The following is a 14,395-nucleotide window of genomic DNA, read 5'->3' as shown; positions in this document are numbered from 1 at the left end:
GGAATTCTGGAAATGTCTTGCCTCACAGTACAGCCTGAATGTAAATCACGGTAACAGATGTTTCTCCAGGTCCTATGGCTATGATACAGGAGCCGAGCAGGATACTCCCTTTCCCTTCCTAGTTCCAGACGTTACTGATAGTGACCAAGGCACTCCTGTCACTTCTCAGTATGCACAATCCTGGGCTCTTGAAAAAGGCGTTCGTAGAACGTTCGCTTCCCCTGTAAGCCGCCGGCATTTTAATAGACCACCTCTTGCAGGTGGGATGTGAGTACACCTGTGCAAGTGTCGCTGTTTAAAGTGCCTGCTCAGTGCTGAACTTAGACAAATGCTCACAATTCTTGCAGTAGTGCTCATACATTTGCCGTTAATAAAACCTCAGGAAGTTTGAGATGTTTTCAACCTCCCAGCTCCCCTGCATCTTCCATTGGGGAGATGAATGAAGGCACTATTAAGTGGTCTCCTAAGTGTAAAGGTTTCAAAACATATTTGCAAATCTTTTGACCCTTATCTCATTGAGAGGGAAGTTCTGTGTCTCCCCCCCCCCCCCACCTTTCTAAAGTATATTTGTGAGAGAGAGGGTGGGGCAGCGACAAACGGTGGGGAGATAAAGAATCCCAAGTAGTCTCTGCATCAGCAGTGCAGAGCCTGGAGTGGGGCTCAAACTCATAAATCATGAGATGACCTAAGCCAAAATCAGGAGTTATACTTTCAACTGACTGAGCCATCCAGGCGCCCGTGTGTCCCTTTTGAATGTGGGCACATTTGTTACATGATGACCTGAGCCATGGTTGGATGCTTAACCAACTGAGCCACTCTGGTGCCTCTGTTAAATTCATTTCTAAGACCTTTTTGTTTGTTTTTGTATTGTTCAGTGCTAATGTGTACAAGTTCATTTGCTATTAATATATTGATCTTGTATCCTGCAACCATGTTGCAATCATTGATTAGTTCTGATGTTTGTTGTCATGTTCCTAAGTATATTCTACATGGAAGCTCCTGTCATCTGTAGACAGAGTTTTACCACTTTATTTCCAATCTGGATGACTTTTGTTCCATTTTATTGCCTAATTTCCCTTTCTAGGACCTTCGGTTCGACATTAACCGTAAGTGGTAAGAGTGGTGTAAGGGCATATACAAATGAAAAATAAGAGGCTTAATATTCTGCTAAAAATGAAGTGACATCCCTCCTTGTAGATTATTTTCTTTGTAAAGTTGTAAATTCTTTGCGCTTTTGAGAATGAACCATAAATCTTCTTAAATGTCTCTTGGCAGTTTTACAGCCTAGAATGTCTTTCCCAAGGACCTCAGAACCATCTGTTTGAAATGTAATAGGGAGCTGGCACTTCTGTCTCCCAGAGTCTGTGAGAGGGTAGAAGCCTAAACTTTGGTGGTTGGGGTCTTGATCCAAGTTGCAAAACTACCTCCTGTCATAAAGATAGGAGAAGCTTGTTTTTTTAACTTGTAAAACCAATAAACTAACACAGGTGGTCATCCCAATTACCAGGCAAATTTAGGGCAAACAACGTGTGATAAATAATGCTGTGAAGTCCTCCTACTTGAGAATTAGTTATTGTTTATTTTTGCAACATTTATGTGATGGGATGTATCTGCTTGGCTATAAAAAGGTGAGATTTCTTTCTGTCCTTGGATTGTCTTTGAGATATATCCCGCCATTCAATGATAAGATTGTTTTCTTTGTCTTCTGCCTGAGTGGCTAAGTTTTCTAGGTTCGGAGAGGATTTGTTTTAAATTAGATTTCCCTAACAATTTCGGCGATAAGGATGGTGATTCCTGACCACTCTAATGCTAAATCGGGTATGCTTTCTCATCAATGAATGTCTGAAAGGACGAACGAAATAAGAGAGGTATGATACTGTCGATGTTACAATATAAATACAACACAGACTGTCTCTGGAAGAAATTCTGCAGGTGCATTTTGCAGTAGAAACTGCTAGGAGAGCCAATTCATCAGGGAAATGGAATTAATGAAAGAGGTGTGTATTTAGATTCTTAGCATTCATTCGGATAAGCAATGAGTCAAACTGTACTATCGGTGCCTCCTGCTTGTACCTTATTTGCTAAATCGGGCAGTTATACCCAAAGTCTCCTAAGCCTGAAGGCTGATTCCGAAGGAGGTGTCGCCAGGGTCTTAGGAAACTCAGCGCGCGCTTCCTGCTCGGGCGCAGGAGCCGCTCGGGGCCTTCTGCGCATGTGCGCTGCGCTCCTCCCGGTAGTTCACGTCGCCGCCGCGGCATCGCGAGAAGACGGTCCCGGATGCTCTCGCGACTGAGGGCCTGGGGGCAGGCGGGGAGGACGTGGTGGGTGAGACCCGGGTGGCTGTGGTGGTTGTTGGTGACCCGTGGGACGGAGGCCTTGTGCGGGAGGGGCCGGTGACGGAGGAAACGGCTCGGTGCCTGAGCGCGGGGTGAGTCCTGCTCCGTCTGTATGCATCGAATGAGAACCAGCGCGTCCCCGCGCTTGTCACCCAGCGAAGGTTCGTGTTGTCGTCTCCGAGGTGAAGGGTCGCCCGAGGCCTCGGTAAGACCGGCGGAAACTGGCCTGGGGGCGCTCGTGGTTGGTCGCTTCTCTCCTGGGCGGGTGGGGACCTCGTTCTTCTTCACTCGGGTCCGTCTTCGTCCTCCCAGCCACCAGTGGTCAGTGTCCCGTTCCCATGGTAACCGCATAAAGTCCTGTGGGAGGTGACGGAAGCCCAGGTGGCGAACGAGTAGATGCGTTCTCTGCCTCATCCTCTGTCTCGCATCAAACCTGAGAGCGAGGCCGACGCAGGAGCTGCAGGAGACCTGACCTCTCCTGGGGAGTAATTTTCAAGTGAACGTGGCCTTGCATTGGGGGAATTCATTGTTGTTTCTGGAGAACCCGAATGATGGCGTCCAGGTCCCTCCGGCACCCTGCAGCCTTGCCTGTGCCCTCGGTAGCAGCGGTTTGCATTTACAGAAGGTCCAGCTTGCGATTCAGGGTTACAGGAAGGGCCAACAGCTTTCGATCTTGGGTAAGGATTCTAACTGGCTATGCTCAGTTTTCCTGGAACAGGGCAGCCATTGTGAGGGAAGAAGGGGGCCCCCAAGAGCAGGAATCCCTCCTAGGACAGTCGGTCAGTTGTCCCCAGGCCGCAGCAGAAATGCACAGCGAATGTGGAAGGAGCAAAGACCCTTGCCAGGACCGCCGTCGTGTCGAGATCCTCGCAGACTGGGTGACGGTGTTCGTTCTGGGCCAGCTTTCAGGAGGGACGGAAGCTGTGGCTGGGAGAGGAGGGTGAAGCAAAAGGAACGGAGAATACTTAACTGCTCGCGAGGGAGGTGTGGGGGCATCATGTGGAAGGAAGGGCTTGCCAGCCAAGTGGAAGGAAACCACCTCTTTCACCCCTTCCTTCTTTGCTCCTCCCCCAGATTCTGAGCCCTTCGCACAGGACAGCACAACTAGCCATGGGCTGAATGCTCCCTCTGTCCCGATCTGATAGAATCCGAGATGGTACTGCAGGAGAGGCCTTTAGGTATCAGTGACCGCTCATAGTCACACATTTTGTGCTGGCAAAACCAAAAGCAGACATTGAGTCTCCTGATGGCCCTGGCAGGTGTTTTCTGCTTTGGCGACAGATAAGTCAGAACCAGTTTGTGGTAGTTGTTTTTAATCAAAAGATATGTTCAAGAACCTAAAACTGAGTTAAAGCAACCTCTTTTTTTTTTTTTTTCCCCTTACGAAAAAGATCAGCCCTTAAAATTCGCTCCCTTTTTTCAGAACCTAGTGGGACTCTCTGGTGTGTAATGAAATTTATGACTTGAGTATTTTTTGCTCAGCATCAGTTTTCATGAAATCCCTATGTTCCATTCCTTGGCTTGTCTTAATTTGCTTAATTAGTGTACTGTGTTGTTTACCTTTTTCTGGGTTAGAGTGTACGTTGTTAGTAACTCAGTAAAAAAAATTTATTTTTTATTTATTTTTTTTTGAAAAAAAATTTTTTGAGAGAAAGCATGCGTGCACAACATGGGGAGGGGCAGAGAGGAAGAGAGAGAGAATCCCAAGCAGGCTCTGCACTGTCAACGCAGAGCCTGAAGTGGGGCTCGAACTCATGGACTGTGAGATCCATGACCTGAGCCAAAAATCAAGAGCTGGATGCTTAACCGACTGAGCCACCCAGGTGCCCCATCAAAATTTAAGTATTTTATCTTTAGTACGTCTCTACCCAACATGGGGCTCAAATCTACAACCTGAGATCAAGAGTCGCTGGCCCTACCTACTGAGCCTCCAGGCACCCCGAAAACAAATGTTTTTACATTTAAAAACGAGTGAGTCCCAGCCCTCCGGAATTGTTCCTGGGCTGCTCCCTCCCTTCCTCTCATCCTTTCTGTCCCTTCTCAAAGCATCTCCCCTTCAGAGTTGCTTTGCCAGCAGCTACGTGGAATTTTGTAGGCTGGTGGCATCTCTCATGATCCGTCTTTCCTTCTCAGCTGTGCCCTCCTGGCTATCCCTACTCTTCCAGGGCCAGCAGAAGATGATCACATCCCAGGTGAGTTGTTCATTTACTCACAGTTTTGCCTAACAGTGATTATGTGAGGTTCATACAATTTGTGTGAGGTTTATTATAAAATGTCTGTACCTTCATATGAAATAGTACAAATAAAAATGTTAACATCAGGGAAGATATAGAGCACAAGTCCACAAGTTACAGTACATGGGCCAAATACAGCCTGCTGCCTCTTTCTCTGTCGCCCACAGATTAAACAGAAACAAATCCAGAGTGATTTTTTTTTGTGATATGAAATTCAGATTTAAGTGTCTCTGAAGTTTTATTGGGACATAGCTGCACTCATTTATTTGTGGCTGTGATTGCTTTCATATTACAGGGGTAGAGTTGAGTGATTGTGACAGAGATGGTATAGCTCGGCAAGCCTAAAATACTAAGTGGCCATTTATGGAAAAGGTTTGCTGTTTGTTGACCTCTGATACAGTAGGGCAAAGATGCCCTGTAGATAAATGCACATCTTGAGATCTTACTGAGTTTTGAAACTGGAACATAAAAAAGTTTTTTGATAACCTTCATTTGGTGACATTGTGTCTCTTCCAGTGACAATCCTGCAATTACTAAAAAAGTGGTAGGAATAAAGTGAATAATTCTCGTCCAATTCAGAGGAAAATTTGAGTTGCACATGAATTGTGCCAGCATTAGGACTCATGGTTGTTCAAAGAAGGAGCGAATTTGGACAGACCATGGTGATCTAGGATGGTCAGGAGGAGGAGGTAGGCTTTGTGACTGCCCTGGGGACTGGGCAGAATCTAAATTTTTGCAGAGTCTGGTGAGGGATTCCACGCTCTCAGTTGTGGTAAAATACACATGATGTGTAATTCACCCTTAAACCTTTTTAAAGTGCAGAATTGAGTTGCACTTAATACATTTACAATGTTGTACAACCATAACTGCCATCTCCTTTCAGAATAGTTTCATCACACCAGAAAGAAACCTCATACTTTTAATAAGCAGTGCCGTGACTTAATGAACAATTCCTCCCCAGTCTCCCCAGCCCCTAGCAACCACTAATCTACTTCCTGTTCGTGGATTTGTCTGTTCTGGATGTCTGATATAAATGGAATCATACAATGTGTAGTCTTCCATGTGTGACTTCTTTCACTTCCTTTCATGTTTTCAAGACCCACCCGTGTTGCAGCATGTTATCATTACTTCATCTCCTTTTGTGACTGAGTGGTATTCCCTTGTGTGTATACACCACCTTTTGTGTGTCCATCAATTGATGGGCGTTTGGAGTGATTCCATGTTTGGCTGTTGAGAATAGTGCTGCTGTGAGCATTCACGTACAAGCTTTTGCTGAAGACCTGTTTCACTTTCCTGGGAGGGAAACTGATGGCGCATTCTATGTTTCACGTATTGTGAAACCGCCAAACTGTGTTCTGCAGCCAGGTCCCTTGCAAGTCCACGTGAATTTTAGACTAGCCTTTCTATTTCTACAAAACAAACAAAGAAACAAAACAAAACACGCAACACACAAAACAAAAACCCTAAAGCTGTTGAGAATTTGATAAGGATTGCATTGAATCTGTGTATCACTTTGGGGATGTTTTATAATCCGTGAATGTGAGGTGTTTTTCCATTTGCCTAGGTTCTTTAATTTCTTTCAGCAATATTTTGTAGTTTTCAGTGTGCAAATCTTACAACCTCTTGCTTAAATTTATTCTTAAGTATTTTATTCTTTTAGATGCTGTTGTAAGTGGAATTGTTTTCTTTTTTTTTTAATTTTTTTTTTTTTTAACGTTTATTTATTTTGAGAGAGACAGAGACAGAATGCGAGTGGGTCAGGGGCAGAGAGAGAGGGAGACACAGAATCCGAAGCAGGCTCCGGGCTCCGAGCCATCAGCACAGAGCCCGACGCGGGGCTTGAACCCATGAGCTGTGAGATCATGACCTGAGCCGAAGTCGGACGCTCAACCGACTGAGCCACCCAGGCGCCCCGTTGGAATTGTTTTCTTAATGCAACTCTGATTAGTTTCTCTTTCAACTTAGTTGAAAGCAGATAACTGAAAACACTTGATTGTAAAAGGAGATATTATCCATTCTCACTCACCAGTCAGTCGTTCCATCCTCTGATATCCTGGAGGTTTTGCGGCATGGGGGTAATGCACCTTAGTGAGATTTTACATGTTCTTTGTGAATATATTTTTTAGTAAAGAACATGTGACTAGACATTTTTAGCCCAATATGAAATGCTATGTCTTTTATATTGGGAATTTAATGTTTCCTTTTTGTTGTAGTTAGTGATACGTGGTTTTAACTCCTTCATCTTTCATTGCAATTTTATTGTCCACACCTTCTTCTTACATATTAAAAAAACTCCAATATATTGAGGTGAAATTCATATCGCAAAATTATTATTATTTTTTTTTTGAGAGAGAGAGAGAGAGAGAGAAAGAGCAGGAGCATGCATGCCGGGAGGGGTAAGGAAGGAGGGAGGGAGAGAATCTTAAGCAGACTCCACACCTAGTGTAGAGCCTGATGATGTGGGGCTCGATCTCACAACCATGGTATGATCATGACGTGAGCTGAAATCAAGTAGGAGGCTTAACTGACTGAGCCACCCAGGTGCCCCCAAAACAAAATGATTTTAAAGCAACCAAGTCAAATCAGTACATTTAGTACACAGTGTTATGAAACCACTACCTTTATTGAGTTTCAAAATATTCCCATCATTCTAAATAAAGCCCTTTACTCATTAATAAGTTTCTCCCTGTTCTTCTATTCACCCCAACCCCTGGCAACCGACAATTTGTGTTGTGTCTCTACGGGTTGATCTGTTGTGAATATTTATTACAAGTGGAGTCATTCAGCATATGGCCATTTGTGTCTGGCTTCTTTCACTTAGCATGTTTCCAGGGTGTGTCCCTGTTTAGTACATGTCAGTATATTATTACTTTTTTTCTTTTTTAATTGTGGCAAAATACAAATAACATAAAATGTACCATCTTAAACACTTTTAAGTGTACACTTAAGTGGTATTAAATACATTCATGTTGTTGTGTGCCTGTCACTACCATCCATCCCCATACTCTTTTCATCTTGTAAAACTGAAATTCTATACCTATTAAACAATAACTCCCCAATCTCCCCTACCTCTAGGTGCTGGAAACCACTGTTACAACTTCCTGTTTCTATAATTTTGACTACTCTGAGTACCTCGTATTAGTGAAATCCTGTAGTCTTTGTCCTTTTGTGACTGGCTTATTTCGCTTAGCATTACGTCCTCAAGATTCATCCATGTTGTAGCGTATTACAGGGTTTTTTCCATTTTTAAGGCTGAGTAATATCCCATTGTACGTATATGCACATTATGCTTGTCCATTCACCTGTCCATGGACACTTGAGTTGCTTCCATGTTTCCACTATTGTGAATAATGATGCTGCCGTGAACACGAGTGGTTGAGACATGTGGTTGAGACCTACTCTTGGGTACATACCTCGAAGGAAAATTGCTGGGCCGTAAGGTAACTCTAGTTTTAATTTTGAGGAAGCTCCATCCTGTTTTTACAATGGTTGTACCGCTTTACACTCTAAGCAGTCAGCAGCAGAGGATGGGAGTTCCATTTCCTCTCCATCCTTGCCAACAGTTGCTTTTTCTTTTTTTGGTAGTAGCAATCTTAATGGGTGTGAGGTGGGATCTTACTGTACCTTTGTCTTGTATTTCCTTAATGATTCATGATGTTTAGTATATTTTCTTGCATTTATTGGCCATTTGTATATCCTCATTGGAGAAATATCTGTTCAAGTCCATTGCCCATTTTTGAATTAGGTTGTTTGGTTTTTTTGTTGTTGTTGCTGAATTTTAGGAGTTCTCTTATATTCTGGATATTAATCTCTTATCAGATATATGAATTATAAATATTTTCTCCTGTTCTGTCGATTAACTTTTAACTCTGTGGATAGTATCTTTTGATGTGAACATTACAATTTTCATGACAAGTGTGTCCGTTTCTTCTTTGTTACCCATGCCTTTGATGTCATATCCAGGAAGTCATTGCCAAATCCGGTGTTGTGTATCTTTTGTACTATGTTTTCTTCCAAGTTTTATTGTTTTAGAACTTAAATTTAGGTACTTGATGTGAGTTGATTTTTGTCTATGGTGTTAGGTTAAGGGTCCAACTTTATTCTTTTACATGTGGCTATCCAGTTTTTCTAGTGCCATTTGATAAAAGTGTCATTTTCGCATTGAGTGGTCTTGACAGCCTTGTCAAAAATCATTTGACAAGATGTGTGAGTGTTTATTTCTGGACTCTTTTTTCTATTCCATTGGTCTTATTTGTCCCTTTTTATGCTGGTACCATCCTGTTTTGATTGCTGTGGCTTTGTACTAAGTTTTGAAATCAGGAAGTGTAAGTCTTCCAGTTTTGTTGTTTTTCAGGATTGTTGTGGATAGTCTGGTTTCTTTGAATTTTAGGATGGGTTTTTTTAATTTCTGCAAAAAACGTCATTGGGATTTTGCTAAGGATTTGATTGAAACTGTACATCACTTTGAGTAGTATTGACATTTAAACAGTAAGTTTCTAATCCATGAACATGGGATGTGTTTCCATTTATTAATGCCTTCTTTAATGCCTTCAGCACTATTTTGTGGTTTTTATTGTGCAGATCTTTTACATCTTTGGTCACAGTAATTCCTAAGATTTTGTTTGATGCTTTGGTAAGTGGAATTGGTTTTGTAATTTCCTTTTCAGATCGTTCATTGTACGTATATAGAAATGCAACTGATTTTTGTGTGTTGATGTATCTTGCTACTTTGCTGAATTCATTTAGTTGATGCAGCCGCTTTTTTTGTGGAGTCTTTAGATTTTTCTACATGTAATATTATTTCATTTGCACAGATGGTTTTACTTTTTCCTTTCTAATTTAGATGCTTTTTATTTCTTTTTCTTGTCTAATGCTCTGACTAGAACATCCAGTCCTGTGTTGAAGACAAGTGGCGAAAGCAAGCATCCTGACCCTGCTCCTGATCTGAGAGGAATGGCTTTCTGCCTTTTCACCACTGAGAATAATTTTTCGTGTGTGTGTGTGTGTGTGTGTGTGTGTGTTTTACATTTATGGCTTTTGTTAAGTGGGGGTAGTTCCTTTCTATTCCTATTTTGTTGACTGCTGATACCATGAAAGATGGTGGAATTTTGTCAGATGCCTTTTCTGCATCACTTGAGATTGTCTTGTGGGTTTTTTTTCCTTCATTGTATTGATGTGGTGTATTATATTAATCAATTTTTGTATGTTGAACCATCCTTGCATTCCAGGAATGGATCTACTTGGTCATGGTGTATAATAATCCTTTTTTAAAAATTAAATTAAATTAAATTAAATTTTATTAGTTTTTTAGACAGTGAGTGTGGATGTGAGCAGGGATGGGGCAGAGGAGAAGGGAAAGACAGACTCTTAGGCTCCATGCCCAGTGTGGAGTGTGACAAAGGGCTCGATTTCATGTCCCTGTGATCATGACCTGAGCCAAAATCAAGAGTGGGTTGCTCAACTGTCTGAGGCACCCAAGTGCCCCTATTTCATTTTATTTTTTAAAGGAAACATAATTAACATACAATTTTATATTAGCATAAGGTATACAACATACTGATTCAACAATTGTATACATTAGTGCTTACCACAATAAGTGTAGTCACCAGCTGTTGCCATATGTTATTACAATATTACTCACTTTATTTGCTGTTCTATACTTTTCATCTCCATGATTTATTTAATAACTGGAAGGTTGTAACTCTTACTCCTCTTTCTCGGTTTCACCCATCTACCTACACCTTCCCTTAGCAACTACCAGTTGTTCTCAGTATTTATGGGTCTCTTTTTTGTTTCTTTGTTCATTTGTTTTGGTTTTTAGATTCCACATGGAAGTGAAATCATGTGGTATTTTTCTTTTTCTGTCTGACTTATTTCACTTAGCATAATACCTTTTAGGTCCATCCATTTTGTCACAGATGCCAAGATCTCATTCTTTTTAATGCCTATGTAATATTCCATTGTGTGTGTGTGTATGTGTGTGTGTATATATATACATATATGTATATATATATGTATGCATATATACACACACATATATGTATACATATATATGTGTGTATACATTTATATATGTATGCATATATATACACACATATATGTATACATATATATATATATATATATATACACACACTAAATCTTCTCTATTCCTTCCTCTATCAGTGATTCTTCCTTCATTCTTCCTTCCTTCTCTATTCCTTCATCTATCAGGGTTCTTCCATATCTTGGGTATTGTAAATAATATTGCAGTAAACATAGGAGTGTATGTGTCTTTTCAAATTAAGTGTTTGTTTTTTTTTTCTTTTGGCTAAATGCACGGTAGTGGAACTACTGGGTCATATGGTATTTCTCTTTTTCTGTTTTTGAGGAGCATCCATACTGTTTTCCACAGTGATTGCACCAGTTCCATTCCCACCAAAAATTTACATTTTTCTCCACATCCTCACCAACATTTGTTATTTCTTTTTGATACTAGCCATTCTGACAGGTGTGAGGTGATATCATTGTGGTTTTGATTTGCATTTCTGATGATGAGTGATGTTGAGCATCTTTTCCTGTGTCTGAGAGAGAGCAGGAGTAGGGGAGGGGCAGAGAGAGAGGGAGACACAGAATGGGAAGCAGGCTCTAGGCTCCGAGCTGTCAGCACAAAGCTCAATGTGGGACTCGAACCCACGAACCATGAGATCGTGACCTGAGCCAAAGTTGGATGCTTAACTGACTGAGCCACCCAGGCGCTCTTGTATGTCTGCTTTAATCAGGTGTATAAGTTCTTCATATGTTTTGGATATTAACCTCTTTATTGGATATATCATTTTCAGATATTTCCTCCCATTCACTGGGTTGCCTTTTTGTTTTGTTGATGGTTTTCTTTATGCAAAAGCGTTTTATTTTGGTGTAGTTGCAACAGTTTATTTTTGCTGTTACTTCCCTTGCCTCATGAGACATATCTAGAAAAGCGTTTCTATGACCAATGTCAAAGAAGTTACTGGGTGTAGGTGTCTTCCAGGAGTTTTATGATTTCAGGGCTGACATTTAGGTCTTTAATCCCTTTTGAGTTTCTTTTTTGTGTATAGTGTAAGAAAGTGGTCCAGTTTAATTCTTTTGCATGTAGCTGTCCAGTTTTCCCAGCACCATTTATTGAAGAGACTGTCTTTTTCACAAACTTTATTCTTGCTTCCTTTGTCATAGATTAATTGACCATAGAGGTATGGGTTTCCTTCTGAGGTCTCGATTCTGTTCCATTGATTTTTGTGTCTATTTTCGTGCCAGTACCGTATGTTTTGATTACTATAGCTTTGTGATATGTAATAATCCTTTTACTATGCTGGTGAATTCTGTTTGGAAATATTTTGTTGAGGACTTTTTACATCCATGTTCATAAAAGATATTGTAGTTTCCTTGTTCTCTTGAAGACAGTTTTTTATTTTAATTAAAAAAAATTTTTTTTTTCAACGTTTATTTATTTTTGGGACAGAGAGAGACAGAGCATGAACGGGGGAGGGGCAGAGAGAGAGGGAGACACAGAATCGGAAGCAGGCTCCAGGCTCTGAGCCATCAGCCCAGAGCCTGACGCGGGGCTCGAACTCACAGACCGCGAGATCGTGACCTGGCTGAAGTCGGACGCTTAACCGACTGCGCCACCCAGGTGCCCCGAAGACAGTTTTTTAAACTAGAAAAGGATTCACCCATTTCCCTCCCCCCACAGGTTGTTCTCTGTATGAGCTTGTTTTTTGTTTTTGTTTTCTTAAGATTCCACATGTAAGAGAGATCACATGGTACTTGTCTTTCTCTTTCTGACTTATTTCACTTAGCATCATGTCATAAAGTCCATCCATGTTGTTGCAAATGGCAAGGTTTCATTCTTTTTCATGGCTGAATCATATTCCGTTGTATATACATACCACAATTTCTTTATGCATTCATCCATCAGTGGGCAGTTAGGTTGTGTCCATATCTTGGATGTTGTAAATAATGCTGCTGTAAACATGGGGTGTATGTATCTTTTTGAGTTAATGTTTTTATTTTTTTGGGGGGGTGGGTAAATATTGGGAAGTGGAATGGCTGGATCATATAGTAGTTCTACTTTTAATTGTCTGGAGAGCCTCCATACTGTTTTCCATAGCACCAGTTTACATTCTGACGCACAGTGCCCAGTGTTCCCTTTTGTCTGCATCCTTGTTAACACTTGTTCCTCCTTGGGGTTTTGATAGCCATTCTAACAGGTAGGAGGTAATATCATTGTGGTTTTGATTTGCCTCTCCCTAATGATGAATGATGTTGAGCATCTTTTTTATGGGCCTGTATGTCTTCTCTGAACAATGTGTATTCATATTTTTTTTGCAAGTGAGTTATGTGAGTTCTTTATACATTTTGAATATTAGTCCCTTATGAGATACAGGACTCAGGAATATTTTCTGTGTTCAGTAGGTTTCCTTTCTATTTTTGTTGATGATTTTCTTTGGTGTGTAAAACATTTTAGTTATGATGTACTCCTATTTATTTCTTCTTGTGTTGTTTTTTTGCTTTTGGTGTCAAACCTAAAACCATTGCCAAGACCTATGTCAAGGAGCTTATTATTAGCACCTCTGTTGTTTTTTTTTTTTAAGAGTTTTATATGGTTACATTTTTTCCTGTTTTCTTTGTATGCCTTGTGATTTTTTTGATTAAACATTGGGCATTTGAATTTAATCATGTGGTAGCTTGGAAATCAGATTCTCCCCAGTCTGCAATGTTTGCTGTATTTTCTTACTGTTTTTGTTTCTTCTTACTTATTTATTGTTTGATGGTGGTAGGCTCTCTTTGTGCCAAGGATCAGCCTGATGTATAAACGTAATGTCTTCTTAGGTGTGGATTCTTTAATTCCTGTGGCAGGTATGTCTTTGCGGGTTTCCTTATGAGAATATCTTCTTGAGATCAATCCACTTGGAATTGTCAGAACCAGGGCAGTTCCAAGTACATGTGTGCACTCAGATCTTTTGCATTAAAGAATAAATTGAGATATTGACTAGCAGGATGGCCACATAGGAGGACGCTGGGCTCACCGCGCGTCCTGCTGATCACTTAGATTCCACCTACACCTGCCTAAATAACCCAGAAAACCACCAGAGGATTAGCAGAACGGAGTCTCCGGAGCCAAGCGCAGACGAGAGGCCCACGGAAGAGGGCCAGAAAGGCATGGCAGGAGATCTTCAATGTGATGAACAGAAAAAATATGCAGCCGAGAATCCTTTATCCAGCAAGTCTGTCATTTAGAATAGAAGGAGAGAGAAAGGTCTTCCCAAACAAACAAAAACTGAAGGAATTCGTCACCACTAAACCAGCCCTACAAGAGATCCTAAGGGGGATCCTGTGAGACAAAGTACCAGAGACATCACTACAAGCATAAAACATACAGACATCACAATGACTCTAAACCCGTATCTTTCTATAATAACACTGAATGTAAATGGATTAAATGCGTCAACCAAAAGACATAGGGTATCAGAATGGATAAAAAAAACAAGACCCATCTATTTGCTGTCTACAAGAGACTCATTTTAGACCTGAGGACACCTTTAGATTGAGAGTGAGGGGATGGAGAACTATTTATCATGCTACTAGAAGCCAAAAGAAAGCTGGAGTAGCCATACTTATATCAGACAAACTAGACTTTAAATTAAAGGCTGTAACAAGAGATGAAGAAGGGCATTATATAATAATTACAGGGTCTGTCCATCAGGAAGAGCTAACAGTTATAAATGTCTATGCGCCGAATACAGGAGCCCCCAAATATATAAAACAATTACTCATAAACGTAAGCAACCTTATTGATAAGAATGTGGT

General features: G+C 40.9%; 1 protein-coding gene across 5 annotated transcripts in view; it reads left to right on the top strand.

The window, feature by feature from the left end:
• LOC115527635 (zinc finger protein 37A-like) overlaps window positions 1–14,395 on the top strand; it is a 123,873-nt gene that overhangs the window by 87,397 nt on the left and 22,081 nt on the right. For 3 of the 5 annotated variants that reach the window (XM_032595233.1, XM_032595232.1, XM_032595231.2), the window contains exon 1: window positions 2,281–2,541. In XM_032595233.1, coding sequence (XP_032451124.1) covers window positions 2,449–2,541 — 93 coding nt within the window. In that variant the 5' untranslated portion in view covers window positions 2,281–2,448. Of the gene's footprint in view, window positions 2,542–2,630; window positions 3,014–4,469; window positions 4,529–14,395 lie in introns of those variants that run through there. The other 2 variants (XM_036064313.1, XM_036064314.1) reach the window with 2 other exon arrangements.

The sequence above is a fragment of the Lynx canadensis genome, chromosome D2 (genome assembly GCF_007474595.2).
Source record: "Lynx canadensis isolate LIC74 chromosome D2, mLynCan4.pri.v2, whole genome shotgun sequence".
Classification (NCBI taxonomy): Eukaryota; Metazoa; Chordata; class Mammalia; order Carnivora; family Felidae; genus Lynx; species Lynx canadensis.
Note: the sequence above shows the minus strand (reverse complement) of the source record. Positions and strands in the feature narration are given on the sequence as shown.